Source organism: Palaemon carinicauda, chromosome 23, assembly GCF_036898095.1.
Source record: "Palaemon carinicauda isolate YSFRI2023 chromosome 23, ASM3689809v2, whole genome shotgun sequence".
In the NCBI taxonomy this organism is placed as follows: Eukaryota; Metazoa; Arthropoda; class Malacostraca; order Decapoda; family Palaemonidae; genus Palaemon; species Palaemon carinicauda.
Window position 1 is genome coordinate 106642174 of NC_090747.1, and position 21918 is coordinate 106664091.

At 46.6% G+C, this 21918-nt stretch overlaps 1 protein-coding gene and 1 long non-coding RNA gene across 7 annotated transcripts in view; one reads left to right on the forward strand and one right to left on the reverse strand.

The window, feature by feature from the left end:
* The window catches only part of LOC137617355 (uncharacterized), a 63151-nt gene that overhangs the window by 37642 nt on the left and 3591 nt on the right, over positions 1 to 21918 (forward strand). For 2 of the 5 annotated variants that reach the window (XR_011039636.1, XR_011039635.1), the window contains exon 2: positions 17111 to 17194. This is a non-coding gene — a long non-coding RNA (uncharacterized lncRNA). Of the gene's footprint in view, positions 1 to 16810; positions 16941 to 17110; positions 17195 to 21918 lie in introns of those variants that run through there. The other 3 variants (XR_011039637.1, XR_011039634.1, XR_011039638.1) reach the window with 2 other exon arrangements.
* LOC137617353 (mediator of RNA polymerase II transcription subunit 6-like) overlaps positions 16637 to 21918 on the reverse strand; it is an 87733-nt gene continuing 82451 nt past the window's right edge. For both annotated transcript variants that reach the window (XM_068347376.1, XM_068347375.1), the window contains exon 6: positions 16637 to 16911. In XM_068347376.1, coding sequence (XP_068203477.1) covers positions 16784 to 16911 — 128 coding nt within the window. In that variant the 3' untranslated portion in view covers positions 16637 to 16783. The remainder of the gene's footprint in view (positions 16912 to 21918) is intronic.

Genomic DNA, 21918 nt, shown 5'->3' on the forward strand with positions numbered 1-21918 from the left:
CTCTCCTGATCGCCAGCAATCACCCAGGCGCTCCCGCTCGACCGTGCTTTCACGCATGCCCTCGCCTGCGCGCCAAGTTGCCAGCGCGCCCTTATCTTCACGCGCCAACGGTCGCCCGCGCGCGATCCAGCGCCCACGCGCGCGCCCTCATCTTCACGCGCCTACGCGCCTACGGTCGCCCACGCGCGACCCCACGGTTCTGCCATCGCGCGATAGCCAGCGCGAAGCAGCGATCCTTCCATCGCGCGATCGCCAGCGCGAATCAGCGATCCTTCCATCGCGCGATCGCCAGCGCGAACCAGCGATCCGCCCATCGCGCGACCCCCAGCGCGATTTCCGCCGGGTTTCGCAGCACGCCCAACCTTGCGAGGCACCAGGCCTGCGTACTTCCAGGTCATCCTCGCGATCGCCATCACGGAAGCGCCGAGCACGCGTCCAGGAACAAGACGAGTCTTCAGAGAGGTCCGGACAACTTTCTTCTTTCCAGACAGGACCTGTAGTATCCACTCCGAAGGATCAACCGATCCCCTTCCCTCCAGCGGGGATCATTGACACTGCGTCAGTCAGCCGCCAGCCTTGGTTCGGTTCCCTGATGAAAGCGGTGGTGCAGGCTATGAAGCCACCTCTCGCTGATCTGGGACTGAAACCAAAGGCTCCCTCGCCCCCGCTGAAGAGCCAATGGGGACAGGATACTTAGCTGCCAGCCCACAAGGAGGAGAGCAGCGAGAATCGGAGCACGCCTTCTGGCAGGTCCTTGGACTAATGAGGCAACTCCATAGTTTCAAGGATCCCGAGACCGCCCCTCGCGAAGGCAAGGATACGGTCGTGGACCAAGTTTATGGCACTCAGAAGACCCCCAAGACCAGTGCAGCCCTGCCCTGGTCCCAAGGGATGAAGAGTGCCAGGGACAAGGTCGAGGGCCAGCTCTCCGAGCTTGCCTCCTCCAGCCGTTCTCCTGCCGGGAACAAGCTCCTCCCGCCTTCTCGCGTACAGCAGAGGAGGTACTTCAAGATCGTGGAGGAGCCTTGTTTAACTCTTCCCCTGCACCACTCCGTGGAAGAGCTCACCAGGGGTCTCTCTGTGGAGAAACTCAACACCCGGCAGGTGACATTCACAGCGTCGGAGGTCCTGAGCCAGGAGAAGGTCGCGAAGTGTGCCATGCACACCACTTCGTGGCTGGATGTCTGGCTAGGATCTCTGGGCATCCTATTGCGCTCTGAGGACTTGTCCAAGGAGAGCAATAGGAAGGCCCTGGAGACCTTCCTCCTCTCGGTAATGCGCTCTATCGAGTTTTTAGCTCACCAGGTCACTAACCTGTGGGCTAACTCGGTCCTCAAGCGCCGTGACACGGTGACCGAGAGGTTCCACCCGAAGGTCCCCGCGATGGATTTCAGCAAGCTCAGACACTCCTCCATCCTAGGAGGAAGCCTGTTCGAGCCCAAGGACGTAGAACGGACAGCTGAGAGGTGGAGAAAAACGAGTCAAGATTCGCTCCTCCAGAAGGCCCTTACATCCCAGCCCTACAAGCCTCCAGCTCCTCAACAACAGCAGCAGCCTCGCAGGACACCGAAGCAGGCTCCGGCAGCTAAGACCAAGGTGTCTAAACCGCAGCCTTTTCCTGTCAAAGACAAGAGGGGCACAAAGTCCTCCAGGGGAGGCAAAAATCCTAAAAGGAGCGGCCGAGGCCGCAAGCGCTAGGATTGGCAATCCCCCTGCGTGTCCACCTGTGGGGGGATGCCTTTAAAGTTGCGTGCTCAGGTGGCAGCAACTCGGGGCCGATTCCTGGACGACCTCTGTGGTCGGCCAAGGATATCGCGTCCCGTTCATTTCATCTCTACCTTCCCTGACAGCGAATCCAGTGTCGTTGAGCTCCTATGCCACGGGATCGGCAAAGGGGCTAGCCCTTCAGGCAGAAGTCGAGACCATGCTCAAGAAGGATGCTCTCCAGGAGGTCGTGGATGGCTCCCCAGGCTTCTTCAGTCGACTCTTTCTTGTAAAGAAGGCGTCTGGAGGCTGGAGACCCGTCATCGACCTCTTGGCCCTGAACAAGTTTGTCAAGCAAACTTCGTTCAGCATGGAGACAGCAGACACGGTTAGACTTGCAGTGAGACTGCAAGACTTCATGTGCACACTGGATCTGAAGGACGCGTACTTCCAGATCCCAATCCATCCGTCTTCTAGGAAGTACCTACGTTTCAGCCTAGACAACAAGATCTACCAGTTCAAGGTGCTATGTTTTGGTCTCTCCACAGCACCTCAGGTGTTCACCAGAGTGTTCACACTGATATCTTCGTGGGCGCACAGGAACGGCATCCGTCTCCTTCGTTATCTGGACGACTGGCTGATCCTGGCAGACTCGGAGTCGACCCTTCTTCGACACCGAGACAGGCTTCTGGGAATTTGCCAAGATCTAGGGATCATGGTAAATCTCGAGAAGAACTCTCTGCTCCCAACACAGCGACTGGTATATCTAGGCATGATATTAGACACCGATTTCCACAGAGCCTTTCCATCAGACAACAGGATAGCAAGGCTGAGGATGGTTGCAAAGCCTTTCCTCAGTCGAGAAGACCTTCCAGCCCAATCGTGGTTACGTCTGTTAGGTCACCTAGCCTCCCTGTCCCGTCTAGTTCCCAACGGCCGCCTCAGGATGAGATCTCTGCAGTGGCGGCTCAAGTCCCGGTGGGATCAAGGCAACGATTCCCCGGACTTCCTGGTCTCAATAGGACCTGCGGAACGGACGGACCTGCGGTGGTGGCTGGCCGACGACAACCTCCGAAAGGGAGTGGATCTTCTCGTCCTTCCCCCGGATTTGATGCTGTTTTCGGACGCGTCAAAAGAAGGGTGGGGGGCCCACGTTCTGAACCAGAGGGCCTCAGGCCTATGGTCAGAATCAGAAAAGTACCTCCACATCAACCTGCTAGAGCTGAAGGCCATTTGTCTGGCCCTTCAACAGTTCCAACCAGACCCTGGCGGGCCACTCTGTAGTGGTGATGAGCGACAACACCACGGTAGTGGCTTATATCAACAAGCAGGGAGGTACCTTTTCACAACAGCTATCCCATCTTGCAGTAGAGATGATGAGATGGACCGAAGTCCACTCGATACGTCTATCAGCTCGCTTCATTCCTGGGAAAAGGAATGTGCTCGCCGACAATCTGAGCAGAGCTTCGCAGATAGCGAGTACCGAGTGGTCTTTGGATCCTCAGGTAGCCAACAAAGTCCTGACTTTGTGGGGCTCCCCGACGGTGGACTTGATCGCGACAGCCTTGAATTTCAAGCTGCTGCTGTACTGCTCCCCAGTCCCAGACCCCAAGGCACTCTGGCAAGATGCCTTCCAACAACGGTGGGACAACATCGACGTCTACGCCTTCCCACTGTTCTGTCTGATGAGAAGGGTGCTCAACAAGACCAGACTATCGGTCAACCTGTCGATGGCCTTAATAGCTCCGCTATGGCATCATGCAGAGTGGTTCCCGGACCTTCTGCAGCTCCTGACGCAACCCCCGAGAGAGCTTCCCCCACAACACGAGCTACTCAGACAACCACACTGTAACATCTTCCACAAAGCCGTAGCGTCGCTTCGGCTTCACGCCTGGAGACTATCCAGCATCTCCTCCCTGAGAGAGGCTTTTCGCAACAAGTTGCGGAAAGGATGTCTTGACACCTGTGAAAGTCATCCGCAGGTGTCTACCAGGCGAAGTGGAGAGTCTTCTGTGGTTGGTGTCATGGGAGGGGTATCTCTCCCCTCGATGCCTCTATTCCACCAATAGCGGAGTTCCTCGTTTATGTGCGGGAGGAAATGCGCCTTTCGGTCTCGGCGGTGAAAGGCTATCCCTCAGCCTTAAGCCTTGCCTTCAGGCTGAAAGGAATAGACATTTCCTCCTCGCTGGAACTTTCCCTACTCATACGTAGCTACGAGCTTACCTGCCCTCAGTCGGAAGTGAGACCGCCTCCTTGGAACGTGGTTCGGGTCCTCAGGGCTCTCAAGAGACCTCCATTCAAACCATTACGCCAGGCCTCTGACCAACACCTGGCTTGGAAGATGGTTTTCCTGCTCGCTCTGGCTTCGGCCAAGCGAGTCGGTGAACTTCATGGTCTCTCGTACGACGTCGCCCATTCAAGGGGATGGGGGGAGGTAACGTTCAAGTTCGTCCCTGAGTTTGTTGCCAAGACTCAGAACCCTGGAATTCCGGACACACGGTTCGACTCCTTCAGGTTGTGAGTCTCCGCTCTGTAACAGATGACCCAGATCATCTGCTACTCTGCCCAGTGAGAATTCTGAGACGTTATCTGAAGAGAACAGCTGCAGCCCGTCCCCGCGTGCAAGCCCTGTTTGTGAGCACTGGTAGGACGAAGAGGAGGGTCACCAAGAACACCTTCTCAGCCTGGATTCGACGGACCATCCATCACGCCTTGAATCCAGACCCTCCTCCGTCATGTCGCCCTAGGGCACATGATGTCAGGGGCATCGCCACGTCCCTGGCCTTCAAGAGAAACTTCTCTGTGACGCAGGTTCTACAAACTGGAGTCTGGAAGCGTCAGACGACCTTCACAGCCCACTACCTGCAGGACGTGACCCACAGGAGCCTCGATACCTTTTCTATCGGCCCTGTGGTGGCTGCACAACAACTGGTCTAACCTCAGGCTCCTTAATGGACAGGTAGCAGAAGGTTGAGGGCACTGTTACCCGGTTTTAGTCTGCGTGAATGAAAAATTATGTCTGGCCCTTACTTCTTTCTTCATTCTCCCCTCTCTTGGGGAATGCAGCATCCTGGGTCTCTGCATAGCTGACCTCAAACCTCTGCAGGTAAACCATGCTTCCTTGTGTTCCTAGTATTAAGTACAATACTTTCGCGTCCCCCATACCCTGACGAGGTGGTATGGCGACGTCCTAGCCTGGAATTCCATATAAAGGACTTCAGGTCAACTTCCTAGGACGAGTCACACTTCATCTCTCCACACACACTTATGTAGGCCTCTCGTTTCTTGCGTAGCAACAAACTTGTGAGGTGCAGGGACTCTTTTTCTTGAAGTGCTGCGCACTCAGATTCTGAGTCCCCGGGCAAGCCAAAGCCAGTAAGGCTAGGGACTTTCCACCCTGCCTAAGGGTAAGTCACCCTATGTAAATAGCGTGGTTTGTATTTCGGTTACGGAACAAATGTCAAATTCGAAGATAATTTGTATTTTTCCTAACCATACAAACCTTAGCTATTTACACATATTTGCCCGCCAGCCCTGTGCCCCGAGACAAGTCCTACCTCTAAGTGAAGTGAGGCAGCTCACCGGTGTGTGGAGGGGGGAGGGGTAGCTAGCTACCACTCCCCCCCTCCCCCCCGATAACTAGCGCGGGGGTAGTTAAACCCTCGTTAAAACTTTAATGGCTCGACATTTCAGCTACGCCGAAAGGAAACCCCCCTATGTAAATAGCTAAGGTTTGTATGGTTAGGAAAAATACAAATTATCTTCGAATTTGTCATTTCCGACCAAAGACGGTAAAGGCACTAGGTCCTCCAGGGGAGAAAAATTTCCTAGAGGGAGTGGCCGAGGCCACAAACGCTAGGAAAGGCATTCCCCCCGCTTGTCCACCAGTGGAGGGATGCCTACAAAGTTGCTGGGACAGGTGGAAGCAACTCGGGGCTGAACCCTGGACAATCTTCAGGATTCATTCAGGGTATTGCGTCCCGTTCACAACATCTCTCCCTCCCCTGATCAGGAATCCTGTGTCAATAGACTTTTGTGATGGGATCAGCAAAGGGACTAGCCCTCCGGTCAGAAGTCCAGACCCTGTTAAAGAAGGGTGCTCTTCATGAGGTCCTCGATGAGTCCCCAGTCTTCTTCAGTCAACTCTTTCTTGTGAAAAAGGTGTCTGGAGGCTGGAGACCCATCATCGACCTCTTGGCTCTAAACAAGTTTGTCAAGCAAGCTCCGTTCAGCATGAAGATGGCAGACACAGTCAGACAAGCAGTAAGACCACGGGACTTCATGTGCACACTGGACCTAAAGGACCCGTACTTCCAGATCCCAATCCATCCGTCTTTAAGGAAGTACAGTACAGTACTTAAGATTCAGCCTAGACAACAGGAAATACCAGTTAAAGGTGCTGTACTTCAATCTTTCCACAGCACCTCAAGTCTTCACCAGAGTGTTCACCCTAGTATCATCCTGGGCACACAGGATTGGCATCCGTCTCCGTTATCTGGACAACTGGCTAATTCAGTGGACTTGGTGTCAACCATTCTTCAACACTGAGACAAACTTCTGAGGTTTTCCCAAGATCTGGGGATCATGGTAAACCTCGAGTTGTCCTCTGTGTTTCCTACGCAAAGACTGGTATACCTAGGCATGATAGTAGACGCCAATCTCCACAAAGCCTTCCCATCAGACTACAGGATAACGAAGCTGAGAAAGGTCGTAAGACCCTTTCTCAGACGAGAAGAACTTCCAACCCAGACGTGGCTACGTCTTCTCGGACACCTTTCATCTCTGCCCCGTCTAGTTCCCAATGGTCGCCTCAGGATTCAATCTCTCCAGTGGTGACTCAAATCCTGGTGGAGTCAGACCTTCGACTCCCCAGACCGGACATAGCAGAACAGGCGGACCTCGAAGGGTGGGTGTCAGATGAGAACCTACGAAAGGGGGTCGATCTTCTCGTCCTCCTCCCAGATTTGATGCTGTTCTCTGAATCTTCAAAAAAAGCTTGGGGGTCCCATGTGCTGCACCACATGACCACAGGCCTCTGGTCAGAGTAAGAAGAGTACATGTACCTCCACATAAATCTCTTAGAGATGAAGGCCGTTTTTCTGGCCCTTCAACAGTTCCACCAGTTTGTGGCGGGCCACTCAGTGGTGATGAGTGACAAAACCACAGTAGTGGCTTATTTAAACAAACGAGGTGCCTTTTCGCAGCCCCTATCCCATCTAGCAGTAGAGATACTGAGATGGGCCGAGATTCACCCGATACCACTATCGGCACGCTTCATTCCAGGCAAGAGGAATGTGCTTGCCAACAACCTGAGCAGAGCATCTCGGATAGTGAGTACCAAGTGGTCTTTGGATCAACTAGTAGCCAACAAAGTCGTGACTTTGTGGGGTACTCCGATAGTGGATATCTTCGCAACGGCCCTGAACTTCAGGCTCCCATAGTACTGCTCCCCAGTCCCAGACCCCAAGGCTCTCTGGCAAGATGCATTTCAACCATTGTGGTACGCCTTTCCCCCGTTCTGTCTGATGAGGAGGATACTCAACAAGGCCAGAACATCAGTCAACCTCTCAATGACTCTCATAGCTTAGCTATTGGCATCATGCGCAATGGTTTCCGGACCTTCTGCAACTCCTGACGGAGTCTCCAAGAGAACTCTCTCCACGACACGATCTACTTAAACAACCACATGCCAACATTTTCCACAAAGCCGTAGCTTCGCTACGACTTCACACCTGGAGACTATCCATCATCTCACTCAGAAATGATTTTCGCAACAAGTTGCTAGCAGGATGTCTTGATACCCACGGAAATCACCAGCAGCAGTCTACCAGGCTAAGTGGAAAGTCATCTGTGGTTGGTGTCGTGGAAGGGGTATCTCTCCTCTCAATACCACTATTCCGGTAATAGCGGAGTTCCTCGTCCATTTGCGTGGGGAAATACGCCTTTCAGTCTCAGCGGCTAAAGGCTATCATTCCTTAAGCCTCGCCCTCAGACTCAATGGAATGGATATTTCCTCATCGCTAGAACTTTCCTTACTCATATGGAGTTAGGACCTCCCCATGGAACGTGGTTAGAGTTCTCAGGTCTCTGAAGAGACCTCCTTATGAACCATTACACCAGACAACAGTTCACTACCTCACTTGGAAGACAGTGTTCCTACTAGCTTTGGCTTCGGCCAAGCGAGTTATTGAACTTCATGGTCTCGCATACAACATCACCCATTCAAGTTGATGGGAGAGATAACGTTCGGCTTCGTCCCTGAGTTTGTAGCCAAGACTCAGAATCCAGGAGTGGCGGATCCCCGATTCGACTCCTTCCGAATTTCGAGTCTCCGCTCTGTAACTGATGACGCTGATCATCTCTGACTCTGCCCAGCGAGGAGTTTGAGGATGTACCTCAAGAGAACAGCTGCAGCCCATCCCTGTGTATCTGCACTTTCATCAGCACAGGGAGGATCAAGAGGGGTGTTACTAAGAACACCATCTCTGCCTGAACTCGCAAGGTCATAGACCATGCCCTGAATCCGAACCCCCCTCCTTCACGTTGCCCCAGAGCCCACGATGTCAGGGGCGTAGTTACATCTCTGGCATTCAAGAGAAACTTCTTTGCGACACAGGTTCTACAGGCTGGAGTGTGGAAACGTCAGAATACATTCACAACCCACTACCTGCAAGACTTGACCCACAGGAGGCTCGATACATTTTCTATTGGGCCTGTAGTGGCTGCACAACAGCTGATATAATACCTTAAGCTCCTTATTGGATAAGTAGCAGAAGGTTGAAGGCACTGTTACCTGGTTTTAGTGTGCGGTGAATGAAAAGGTTTGACTGGCTCTTATTCTCTTCTTTATCCTCGCCTCTCTTGGGGAAAGCAGCATCCTGGGTTCTCTGCATAAGCTGCCCTCAAACCATTCCAGGTAAACCATGCTTCCTTATGTTCCTAGTACTGAATTAAGCTAATGCTGTTGTGTCCCCATACCCTTCAGAGGTGGTATTGGGAAAGTCCTGGTTACAACAGTCTTTTCCTACAAAGATTCGGAATAACTTTTACCTGGACAGTTACACTTCTAAACATCTTAACACACAGCTTGTTTAGGCTGCTGACCTTGAGTAGGAAGGTTTAGCGAGGTGCAGGGTCTCCTTATTTTTGTTACAAACCTATTCAAAATAAGGAGTCCCCAGGTAAAGCCAAAAGCCAGTTTGGCGGGGACGTCCACCCTCTAAATGGGCGAGTCCCCCCTAATTAATAGCATAGGTTTGTACTGTATTCTAGTTACGGAACAAATGACTAATTTGTAGATAATTTGCATTTTTCCTAATGATACAAACCTTTAGCTATTTGTACAAACTTACCTGCCAGCCCTGTCCTCCTTGAAGTCCTACCTCCAAGCAAAGTGAGCTAAATCACCTCCATTACCCCGCTAACTAGCTAAAATTTTAATGGGTTGTCCTTTAAGCTTCGCTAAAAGTAATAACCCCTAATAGATAGCTAAAGCTTTGTATCGTTAGGAAAAATACAAGTTATCTACGAATGTCGTATTTATCTCGAAGAAATCTTACCTAGACAGTCACGTTGCTAGTATCATAAGGATACACATTGCTCAGGCCTCTATCCGTGCATTGCACGAAGTTTTAGCGAGGTGTCAGGGTTCTCCTCAGTTATGTGTCAAGCCTGTATGATAAAGACCACAGGTCAAAGGCCAAGCCAATTGGTCTGGACTTCCAGCCTCCTAATGGGAGAGTTATCCCTAGAAATAGCATAGCGTTTGTATTGAGTGTCGGAACAAATGACAAATTCGAAAGTAATTTGTATTTTCCCTAACGATATAAACCTGTAGCTATATATACCTGTCCCCTAGAAAGTCCTGCCTGCAATCGAAAGTGGTTAAACACACTGGTGTGAGAGAATGGGGTAGCTAGCAACTCACACTAACCAGCGAATACACTAGTTGCTACGTCCCTTAAGTCTTTATGGCTAGTCATCCAGCTTTACCGAAAGATAATCCCTGTAAATAGCTACAGTACAGGTTTGTCTCGTTAACGAAAAATACAAATGATTTTCAAATTTGTTATATTTCGCTTTGTTGTTCCTACATGAATACAAAGCATTCGCTATTTTACTATGGATATATGTTTTTCAGCACAGCTGGAACAAGCCATTTGCTTTTAATGCAAGGTTTCAACAACCAGCCACCCCGCTCGCAGTCACCGAGTGCATTATGTCAATTTTTGTTTTGGTTTGGTAGAGTGAAGACTTGCTGTATCGCCCTCTGATTAACCTTAAATAAATTCTTATCTAGCTGTAAAATAAACTTTTTCTTTCTTTCAGGTGTGTCTGGCTTGGTAGGATTGCAGCAGTGCTGGTTTGTCTAGGCATTGCTAACCGTCTTTGGAACTAATGTCTGCGGAAGAGATTGATCCTCATCGCCTTTGCCCTGCATGCAGATGACACTCCTGCACACAGGCTTCTCCTTGTGACGAGTGTCGGGAGTGACCATTCTCCCAGTGGGTAAAATATGGTAGGTGACAGAAGACTAAAAAGGATTTTTTCCCTCAGGATTTTCCTCGAGGTCGAGGAAATCTCAATTTTTTTTTCCGGCACCTCGTATCCTCTTCTGACGGAGGTCTACTCACACGTCCCACTAAGTTTGCATCAAGAAGTTTGTCCTAGTGATCAACATGCTCACAGACATCGCTTACCAAGAGCTCTTGTGGCTGTCCCTTCGTTCATGAAGGACGTGCCATGATTTGCAGAGTTCGTTAGGGCTGTTAAGCAGGTTGTCGCCATCCCTGCTCAATCCCGATCATCAGGGGATGAATTTCAATCCATTCAAATCTCCCTCTCGGTGTCAAAATCTTTGGACCCTAGACGTAGGATTACTGTTCCTAAACATGCTCCTCCTCCACCCTCGGAATCTCCTTTAACTGTTTGTCATTCGTTTCGATACCAGCGGGATCTTGATGCCAAGGCTGGTCATGCCAAGCCTGATTCCCAATAAGAAAAACTGGGCATTGTCCCAGTTCAAATGACTAAAAGACAAAGGATACCAATGAAGGAGATACCGCCTCCAGGGGATACCTTTCACCCGAGGACAAGCAGGTTTCGAGGTCTCCTAGGGAGGTCTCTTATACAGACAAGTACCGGCTTTTGCCATGGAGTCTTCTATGAATGCTGAACCATCTGCTCCACCCCCAGAGCCACTGGCTGCTCCCATGGTCCTTCTGCAGGTATCAGAGTCAGCGGTTGCTCCTCGGAAGGAGGTTGTTAGTCTTCTCGCCTCCTTCACGAGAACTTTTCCAAAGAACTGGGCTTTGAAAGTGCTCAAGGCTCCAGATTAACAGATGGGCGCTCTAGTTTCAGTACCTGTCTCATCATTGCCTGCGGCACAGGACCTCCCCACTAGTCCTCTTGCCCCTCTCGGGACTGTCGTTGACAAACCTGACCTAACCCAGGCTCCTATGAATGTGAGTCAGGAAGACGAAAATCTGACCAGTCTGACGATGTGCTGCCTCAACCAGCTAGCCCTAAAGTGTCCACCAACAATCAAAGATAGTTGGACTATTCCTTAATGCAGGTGTTGGGCTGCATAAGGAAAATCAGTGGATTGAGCGATCCATCATACCCTCCCTAAGGGGAAGGATACAGTCATTGATCTCTTTTGCCAAGCTCCCCAACTGCTAAGACTAGGATTGAGTTGCCCTGGTCAAGGATGAAGGGTGCCCGGACTAATGACTCTCTTCACAGATATTTTTTGTGCCGTTTGTTCTGCAAAGGAAGTACCTGTACTGTACTACTATACACATACTCCACGATGACCCCTCGCCTCTGCCTTTAAACCCCTTGGGCAAGTTAATGGCACAGCAAGCTACATTATCAGCTTCAGAAGCCGCATACAGGGAGTAGGTTGCAAAGGCTCATTTGCAAGCAGCTTCATGTCGACTACTGGTCCGGCTCAGTTGGCTGTCTAATCGCCAGTGAAGATTTGAAAGCTTTAAACACCTTTCCTTTCTGGGGCGAGAGCTGTTGATTTTTTCACAAGCAACTAATGGATAAACTGGATTCTTGAAATAAAGCTGCCGAAGTGAAGCGCTCAAGCTATGTCACTCATCAACGGAGGTTCCTTACTTGCTTAACTCTTAAGACATTGCAACAGATGCAGAGCGCTGGAGGAAGGTAAGTCAAGACTTGCTCCTCCACAGGGCAGTGGCATCTCACCCCCAACTCTTCAGTACCATCTGCTACGAGGGCATCCCCCATCCACAGACAAGCTCAAAGAAGAGTCAAACACCTTGAGGCAGTCCAATGCCAAGAAGCTAGCTGCTAAGCAGCCCTTAACTGGTAAAGCTGTCAGTGGTAGAGGAGGTAGAGGTGGAAAACATGGCTGCTCCCGCTAGGGAGTACATTCCTCCTGCCCACCACCGGTGGAAGGATGCGTGATGCACAGATGGCAGACATGGGAGGTCCTTGGTGCCAAACCTTGGAGTCTCAATCCTTCACGTGGAGTACCACCCCTCTCTCTTTTTCTTCCTTCCTTCCTTCAACTTGACACCCAGTGATGTCCTATTCCTTCACAAAGGTTCTCGCCCTTCAGGTGGAAGTCCAGACCATATTGGAGAAGAGCACTCTTCAAGAGGTCTTCAACAGATCCCCTGACTTCTACCGTCAACTTTCTCGTAGAGGATTCTTTTGGAGGCTGGAGACCAGTCATCGACCTCCGCTTAGAACAAGTTTGTCCATCAGACTCCATTTAAGATGGAGATAGTAGAAATGGTCAGACAGTCTGTCAGTCCAAAGACTTCATGATCACACTATATCTAAAAAATGCATACTTTCATATCCCTATACAGTACATCATGTATCAAGGGAGTACTTAGGATTCATCCTTCACAAGATTTACCAGTTTCCGGTACAGTACTGTGCTTCACCCTGTCCATACAATCTCAGGAGTTTACAAGTGTGTTTACTCTAGTCTCGACCTGTGCCCATGCCATTGGCATACATTTGCTTCGTTATCTAGACGATTGGTCGATTCTCACAGACTCACCTTTTTTCATGATCTGGGGATAGTGATAACTTTCAAAATGTATTCTTGTCAACCTGCACAGAATCTGATATATCTCGAGATGCAAATACAGCCAAAAATGCAGGATTTTTCTGTTCCAAAGGTGAACGTAGAGACTCCAGGAAGCAACAGGTATTTTTCTTTCACCAGACTTGCTGCAAACACATCTTTGGCTGTATCTGTTTAGCCACCTGACCTCCCAGGAGCGTCTGATGGCCCAACAACTCTCTCCAGTGGCAACTGAAGACCTTTGGTCTCAGTAGAGATCCTTTGGACCTTTTGGTAAAATAGAGTCAGAATAAAAGTAACGAGGTGGTGGGTAGTAGATACTAACCTCCTCAAGGGAGCAGATCTCTCTTCTCTGGATTTGCTGCTCTTCACAGATGCATCTAAAGGAGGAGGCTTCACCTGTTGCAACACATGGTATCTGGGCTATGGTCCGATTTTGCTCAGCAATGCCACATGAACCTCCTGGAAATTGGGGCAGCCTTTCTGGCTCTCAAACACTTCCAACATCTCCTTTCAGGTCACTCCGTAGTGTTGTTGAGTGACAACACGATGGTAGTGGTGTATTCAAGCATACAAGGAGGTAATTTTTCATGGCCTCTTGACGTAGAAATACTGCAATGGATGGAAGACAACTCGATCTCCCTGTTGGCCCAACTTATTCCTGGTTAAAAGAACATTCTTGCAGACAAACTGAACAGGAAGACTTAAGATGTCCAACAAAGGATTCACCGGTAATAGACCTGTTCGTAACGTCTTTCAACCGGAACTTCCGGTGTACTGCTGACCAGTACCAGATCTCCAGACATCCCTACAAGATGCTTACCATCATCTGTGGGACAGCTTAGATGTCTACGAGTTCTCCCTCATCTGTCTGTTGAGGAGACTTTCCAACAAGGTGAGGGCATTGCAAGACTTTTCAATGACCCTAATAGCTTTGATATGGCAGCGCAGAATGGTATCCAGACTTTGAACTTCTACTCACAGAGGCATCGAGAGTTTCCTCCCCTACATGACCTGCTCCGGCAGTCGCTTCCCTACAACTTCACCCTTGTAGGTTATCCAGCATCTCCTCTTGCAGAGGCTTTTTGCACACTGTGGCAAAACATGTCTTGATGGATACCTTTAGTCTTCTATTAGGCTAAGTGGGCTATCTTTTGTGGTTGGTGTCGAGGAAGAGGTATCACTCCTCTTTATGCCATTATCCCCGTGATAGCAGAGTTCTTACTGTACCTTGAGGAGGAAAAACTTTGCTCAGTCTCGGTAGTGAAAGACTATCACTCAGCCTCAAGTTGATGTATCCTCCTCGAAGTAATTCTCTCTCCTCATACATAGTTTAGAGCTTGCATGCCACCAGTCGTAAGTTAGACCACCTCCGTGAAACATATTAAGGTACTACTCTCCCAGAAAGGTGCTCTTTACGAACACTATGTCAAGCCTCCGATCGTGATGATGGTTTTCCTTCTCACTCTTGCTTCAGCTAAGAGGGTCAACGAGTTGCATGGTCTTTCCTACAACGTCGCCCATTCAAGGGGATGGGGTTTTAACTCCGGCATTGTCCGTCCCTGAGTTTGTAGCCAAGACTTAAAATCCAGCTGTAGCGGACTCTAGCTTTTGGGCCCTTCCAAATTTTGTCTCCGTGACGTAACCAATGATCCTAATCAGAGCACCGAGGTGCCATTTCAAGCTCACATGTGCGCAGGGTCAAGAGGAGAGTCGCCAAAAATACGATCACTGCTTGGATTCGACAGGTCATCGATCATGCACTAAATCCTGACTCTCCTTGTCATGATTATAGACCCAGATCTTACAACGTTGGGGCGTAAGCACTTCCCTAGCATTCAAGAAAAACTTCTTGGTGGCCCAGGTCTTAAAAGTGGGTATCTGGTGGTGTCAGACCAACTTTACTGCCCATTACCTGAAAGACATAACCCACAGGAATCCAGATATGTTTTCCTTTGGTCCTGTGGTGACGGCTCAACAAGTAGTTTAAAATACCTCGACTCCTTTACAAGACAAATGACGGTCAGTCGAGGACAGATGTAACCCAATGTTAGTATGAGATGAATGGATAGAAGGACTGACCTTTTTCATCCGTCATTTTCCCCTCTTTAGGCACAGTATCTGGAGGACTCTGCAAGCTGGCCTACTTGTGACTACAGGTACAAAGACTTGTGTGGTCTAAAATATGTATTATATTTGTGTCCCCATCCTCCTTGCAATGTCTAGGTTTAAGTTTGAATATGTGTATTGCCCTTTATTCTTACCTCGTCAAGTCTTAGTGCTTAATTTCCACTCGCTCACCAAGATTGCTCATGCCGTCAATTCTCCTGCCTAATTGAGAGTTCATGAAGTGTCAGGGTACTTTTCTTACTCATCTAAAGAGATGAGAACTGTACCCCAGGTCAGGTTTCCAAGGGACCCTCCTAAGGGTGAGTCTTCATAGCAAAAGAGCGAAGGGTTTTTATTCGTGGAGCTCTTTACTTATACTTATCCTGCCATCACCTTTCCCCCTAGAAAGTCCTACCAAAAAATAAAAAGTGAGGTAATACACTAGGCGAGTGTAACCTCCCGGGAGCTAACTAGCGGAGAGTCATTGACACTTTTGAGTTAAAATTTTAATTTATGACTACTGTAGTTCCCAATTTATGATTTTTCTTAATTTACAAAAGACCTCTCCTTCTAGTAACTATCAAGTTAATCTTAGGTTAATCGAAACTACTGTACAGTAACTAGGCGTGGCGATGTCATAATTCATTTATCTTTCGATTCTCTCATCACGTTTACCAGTGTTTGTCAGGTTTATCTTTCTATCCACATCCCAGATTTGGTTTGTTTGTTATTTATTAAGTTGTTTAATGTGTTGAAAAGGGATTTCTTCTGAAATTGCTATGAATGAGAGTGGTTCAAGGGACTTTGTGGAAATGTGCTGGTCACAAAACTGCTGACCACTTTAATTATTCAAAATGTAAAAGTAAATTAACATTAGCGAGGGAAAATTCAGAGAAGACATATTTAGTTAATGATATTATGTGATGTTCAAATAATTACTATTTTGTAGCTTTCTGGGGTGTATAGTAGTGAGCTTCTTAGCTTTATTGATAATACGTTCTTTGTTCTTCTTAGAAGGCCTCTTGAATCTTTAGGGAGGCCGTACTTCTAGCCTAACCTGCCCTGTTTTGAACCTTGGGTAACCCCTCAAGTTTAATCTAGCAGTTCTAGTATACCAATCAGTAGGGTTCTGATGGCGCACAGCAGTGATCAACTCTACATAAGCCTCTCTCTACTGTAGTTACTTCGGAACCTTCTATTGCATAACTTTCGCATTTCCGTGATACAGTCTGCTCTATACAACCCGTGGATTCAAGGATAGAAGACCAGATTTACTGTAGATCTTTACATCTCTCCATCTGATGTAGTAAGCACTTTTTACTGTATCATATTGTTCCACTGGAGCAAGATAACAGATTACTTAAGAGCTCAAAGCTTCAGGAGCAAGAGTCGGTGAACTGGCAGCTTTTTTGGAGGGATTGGGTATTACTACAACTGTGGTTTCCAGTGTTAAGTACAGTATGTAAGTGGACTGGTAGTAATGAAGGTTTTTAAGTTATTGGATATTATTACAAAAGATTAACAGACTGGATATGTAAAATGTTTACAAGGAACGGCAGTAGTATAAGGTTCAGGTTGAATACTTTTCTGAGTTCTTTGTATTTGTTGATTTTTCATGAGCAAAAGAATTTTAAAAAGCTTTAAAGAGGTGAAATGTGTGTTACAAATAATTACACTTCACAGTTTAGAAAAAAAAAAACTTCCACCCTAAATTGTAATGAACTTATCTCTCTTGATCAATTAAAATTCATATTTGTTAAATAAACTTTTATTGCATAATGAAAAATAAGTTATTTTCCACAATTACCGGATTTCACGAATATATTGCTGTTGAAATGCTTTCAAATAAGAATCTGTGAACACAGCAAGTGTGTTCAAAATACAATACAGGTACTAGACTTAAGGAGTTGTACGCTGTCTCTTTTCAGGTGGTGGTTTATTTCCACGTTGAGGTGCTGGCTGTGTTCCAGGTTCCTGTTTAATTTCGGTTTTGATTTCAACTTTAACTTCCGATTTGGTTTCATCTCCTGCAATAAAAACAAAGATCCAAGATAATGTAAAACTTGAAGAATATGTGGATTAAAATATATTACTTGTTAATATAAAGTTTATATTTACTTAAATTAGAATACTGGCAGAGATTAGTTAGAAATATTGGATTTTTTTTCCCCCCACAAGGATATACTAATGCAAAATGACTATACTAATCCGTAACCTTCCTTCCAGAAGACACTGTCTTAAGATAACCTCACACACCATGGGAAAACTATTGGTAACGAGTAAAATGAAGGATCAAGAATTATCGTTGAGGTATGTGAATATTATTTTACCTAATCTGACAGATTTTGTGTCAAGGGGTAATCAAGAATTTTTTTTTATTTGAAAATTTTAAAAAGGGGAGGAATGCTTTATAATAAGATTCAATAACAATTTACAGTACTTTATACTATATGAATGGATTTAATTTGACTAATGGTGAGACCGTCTCGTATTCATCATGGATAAAATTGCATATCAGAAAATTAGTGAACTGGGTAAAGCACACTTTCTGCCTGGATATTTCTGATAGAAAGACCATAGTCCTGCTTCCCCCGCTGGATGTTCGATACCAGATGAGACCTGTTTTCCTCTTAGCCATACTGGTTAAAAATTGTCTGTTCATCGGTTAAAAACTAAATTTGCAATGTTCAATTTTGCCCGTATAACCAGTGGTTTAGTAATCTAAGAGTAACTATTAAGTAAGCATAAATAAACAAGATTAATTATTTTCTATGAAAAATGTGATGTGAAAGATATAAAATTTACCATCATAAATTTCATCAGTTTCTGAATGAATTATAAACAATTTTTTTTTATGAGCAAGATTTCTCAACAATATAAATACCTTTTTTATATAAAAGATACCTTAACAATATTAATAGTTCTTACACCAATACTTTTTTTTAAAAGATTTTTCAACAATATTAATAGTTCTTACACTAATTTGTGCTAATGCACAGTACAGCAGTATCTTTATATTGTAAGTCAACTGAAATTGTAATAGGACCCCCTTTCTAAAATGGAACAATTTAAATTTTTTCCCATAATAAATAATTAGGCTGTTGAAGCTATAAAATTTGTTACTACACAAATCCAAACCTTCATCCTTTAATACAAGATTAAAATCAATGATAATGAAAATGGCCATTAAAACCTTTTAAGGAGATGGTAGTTGTTGCTTGCGGAAATTAGGAAACCCGAACCAACAGTCATTCATCAGTGTTTTTACTTTCATTTAGGCCACAAGACAGTATATACTGTATGTACTATTTGGTACCTCGTTTTCTGGCTAGGTCAGTCCATTCCCTTTTTGCATAATTTTGTGCTTGGAGGTATGGAGTGTCTACATGTGGATTTGCCCTTTTAAACCTGGCTGCAACTGATAGGTTTATGAGCAAGCTATTTGTGGATTCCACATATTCTTTGCACTTTTTTGCAGGGTGCATTATTGTTCACATTCATCCCCTTGTGAGGAGTGTGCCATGGCCTCCAATGCAGTGGGTCAAGTCAGGCAAGAAGAAAGCTTAGAGGGATTAGTCAGTTTTGTATTGTTGCCTTGAAAACATTGCACACCAGTTCATTTTTTTCTCCTGCATGTTGGCCTACAATAGTGTCCCTTCTTTTGGTTCCTCTACAGCTGGATCCTTCACCGAGTTCTCTGGAGGAAGGAGACACCAGCCTGCTTTAGGGTGAAGGTAAAACTACTTGCCTAACCCTTAATAGTTTGCCATTATTGTATCAATTATAATTTATATGAGGAGCTTCCTTTGGAATTGTTTACGTTCCGTCTATGAAGAAACTTCTATTAGAAACTTCTGTAAGCTTTGGCCGACACAAGCACCTCAAAGACTTCCCTTGCTGTGTTCCTCCTCCTGTTTATCCACCTGCAGAGAAGGCGTTAGGTGTGATGACTATCGGTGGCTTATCTCCCGTTACTGGAAGGAACCTGTTGTTGCTGGCCCTGAAATCCTCAAGGATTCTGAATCATGGCAAGGGGGTAAATGTAGCATATGCGCTCTTCCTCCCCCCCCCCCAACCCTCCTGCATTTTTCATGTCTCCCTCATCTGTGCAACCTTTGGATGTAACCATTGCTGTACCGAAGTATTAATCGCCAGTAAAGCAGAAAGTTATTATCATTACCATGTGTTTATCCCTCCAATGCATGTGGCAGAGTCGGAGCACCTTTCACTTCCTTTTTCACGATGCTCTCAATAAATTTCCACCAACTGAGACTTTATCCAAACTGACATCTTCCCACTCACTGAAATTATCCACATTTCAGGTTCTAACCACATGCAAAGACCAAGCAATAACACGAAACCTTCCAACACTTCCCACGCAATAAAGAGCTGAGGCGGGTGACTTCAAAGGACTTCTCTGAATGCTCATACAAATCGTGTTTGCAATTTTAGGCAATGCTCCTCACCATCCAATATCAGGCTTCCAACCAACATATGTGGCATGCTCTCCCATTCGTTCTTCAAGTCTGAACCTCTGAGGGCACGAGACCTAAGGCCGCCTAAACCGCTGAAGAGTACAACCTTCAAACTGTTCCTCAGGGTATTGTCCCGTTTCCATGGTGGGATTCTACTCAGTAATGTGTCAAGACCTTCCTCTCATGAGAAGGGAGATCATCGACCCAGCGGCATCCAATTCCAGTTCAGTGTTGAATCCGGTCTCTATATTTGTCAAGTTCTTGGCACGCACTCGTGAGTACACTGACTTTGGGGAAGCCATCCCCTGATTTGCCATGATTTAGATAGGGTTAATTCCCAATTATTTGGTTACTACGCTCTAGCCAATTGAGCAAGAGGGTCTCTAGCTCATAAGACGATAATATTTTCACTTACCAGAGTATGCAGACCCTTCTCCCTTACCCACTGACCACACTGACAGTACATAAACTCAAGTATGCAGTCGCACTACTGAAGTCTGCTGCTGCTATGGAAGCTGCCTCTACGCAATATCTTGAATTGACCATTGGTCAGGAGCAGGTGCATACCTCACCAATCCCAGGATTTGGCAAATCCTGATACAAGGAGAAAGTATATTCACTTGATAGTCAAGTGCCAAGGTTACACCAGTGGGCCAACTGAGTCCTGAAGAGAATGGATGCTTTCACCTCCGCTTCACCAGATACGAGGGGAAAGAGGAAACACTATCTCTAAGGAATACACTGATGTTGAAGACTGCAGCCCTGTTCCTGCAAAAGAGCAGTAGAGGAAAACAAGCCAAGACTCCTTATCCATCGGGAAGAAAGACTAAGAACCTTCAAAGACAATGACAACCAAAACACTGAACTCCTAAGGTTAGTGTTTAAGGTCTCCTATAACATTTAGGGCCAGATCTGTAATTTTCCTCCAACATTAACTTCCACGACTCTTTTATCGAACTGGCAGAGATGTTGTGGCTGCTAAAGAAGTAATTATCCTCCTTTATCTGCTATAATTGGGGTTTGTATGTTGAGTTGTATAGTGACGTGATAGCGAGCTGATCAAAGAGATGGGAGGAGGAAATCCTCTGGGTTTGATATTGCCTGACGTTGATCAACTCTTGCCCTTCCCTCACTCAAGTATCGATGACATTCAAGACCTACCATCTGGTATTGCCAGAAGACCAGGCCCTAGCAGCATGGTTGAAGGTGATGGAGATGGAAAAGAAAAACAGAATTGTAAGTGACTTCTCTAGGTTTACACATACGGCTTTTCCTGGTCGAGAAGCCAACTGGGGAATTGGAACCAGAATTATCTCCATTGAACAAGTTTGTTCTCTAAACACCTTTCAAGATGAAGACGACAAGGACCATACTGTCCACCATCAGGAAAGAAGACTTTATGATTCCTGTAGGACTGAAAACATATTTTTAGATACCTGTCCATCAGTTGTTCATAAATTACTTACGCTTTGTCCCAGGGAGAATAGCATACCAGTTTAAAGCCCTGTCCTTTGGTTAGTCTATCGATCTCCAAGTGCTCACTATGATGATTTCTACTTGGTAAACTTTGAATAGGGTTCTACTTGGTAAACTTTGAATAGGGTTACTCTGCTGAGGTATGGCTGATTCTGTTCATCTCAAGGAGAACAGGAACTGGCTTCTTTCTTTTGCCACAATCTGGGAATTGAGGCTAACTGGGAGAAGTCCAGTTCCTCACCAAATCTGAAGACAGAGTACCGGGGTATACTGATAAGACGCAAAAGCAGTGATAGCCTTCCCATCAGACACCAGCATCAGCACTCTGGTGGGTAGCACAAATTTATGCATAAATTAGAAATCCAGAAGCTTGTACCTTACATGTGCCTCCACCACCAGCGATCTGTTCAGTGGTGTCTGAAGCAGTACTGTTCAACTCTCGGCAATCCCCTTTACTGTCTAATTCCAGTAAGTACATTATGGGACAATATATACCGGTGGCCAAATAAAAAAAAAAAATGTCTTCAGCCAAACTCCACTCAACTCCTCACATCCAGAAATGATGCACTACTACTCATCCGAGGAGGGATGGAGTGCACACCTGAAGAACCAGACTGCCTCATGCATATCAACCTCCTGGAAAACGTGGCATGGCAAATTTTCCAATAGCTTTTGATAGCATCCTCAGTAGCTATGATGACAGACAAATGCTAGGCATATGTCAACGAAGGAGAAGGCACTGTTTCACATAGCCCGGTGACCAAATGACAAAAAACAATTCAGCCAAACTCCTCACCTCCAGAAATGATGCAGTACTACTCATCCGCAGAGGGAAGGAGTGCACACCTGAAGAACCAGACTGCCTTATGCATATCAACGTACTGGAAAACATGGCATGGCAAACTTTCCAATAGCTTTTGATAGCATCCTCAGTAGCCATGATAACGGACAAATACTTGGCCTAGCAAGAAACAAGGAGTCACTGTTTCACATAGCCCGGTGACCAAATGATAAAAAACTCTTCAGCCAAACTCCTCCTGACTCCTCACTTCCAGAAATGATGCACTACTACTAATCCGAGGA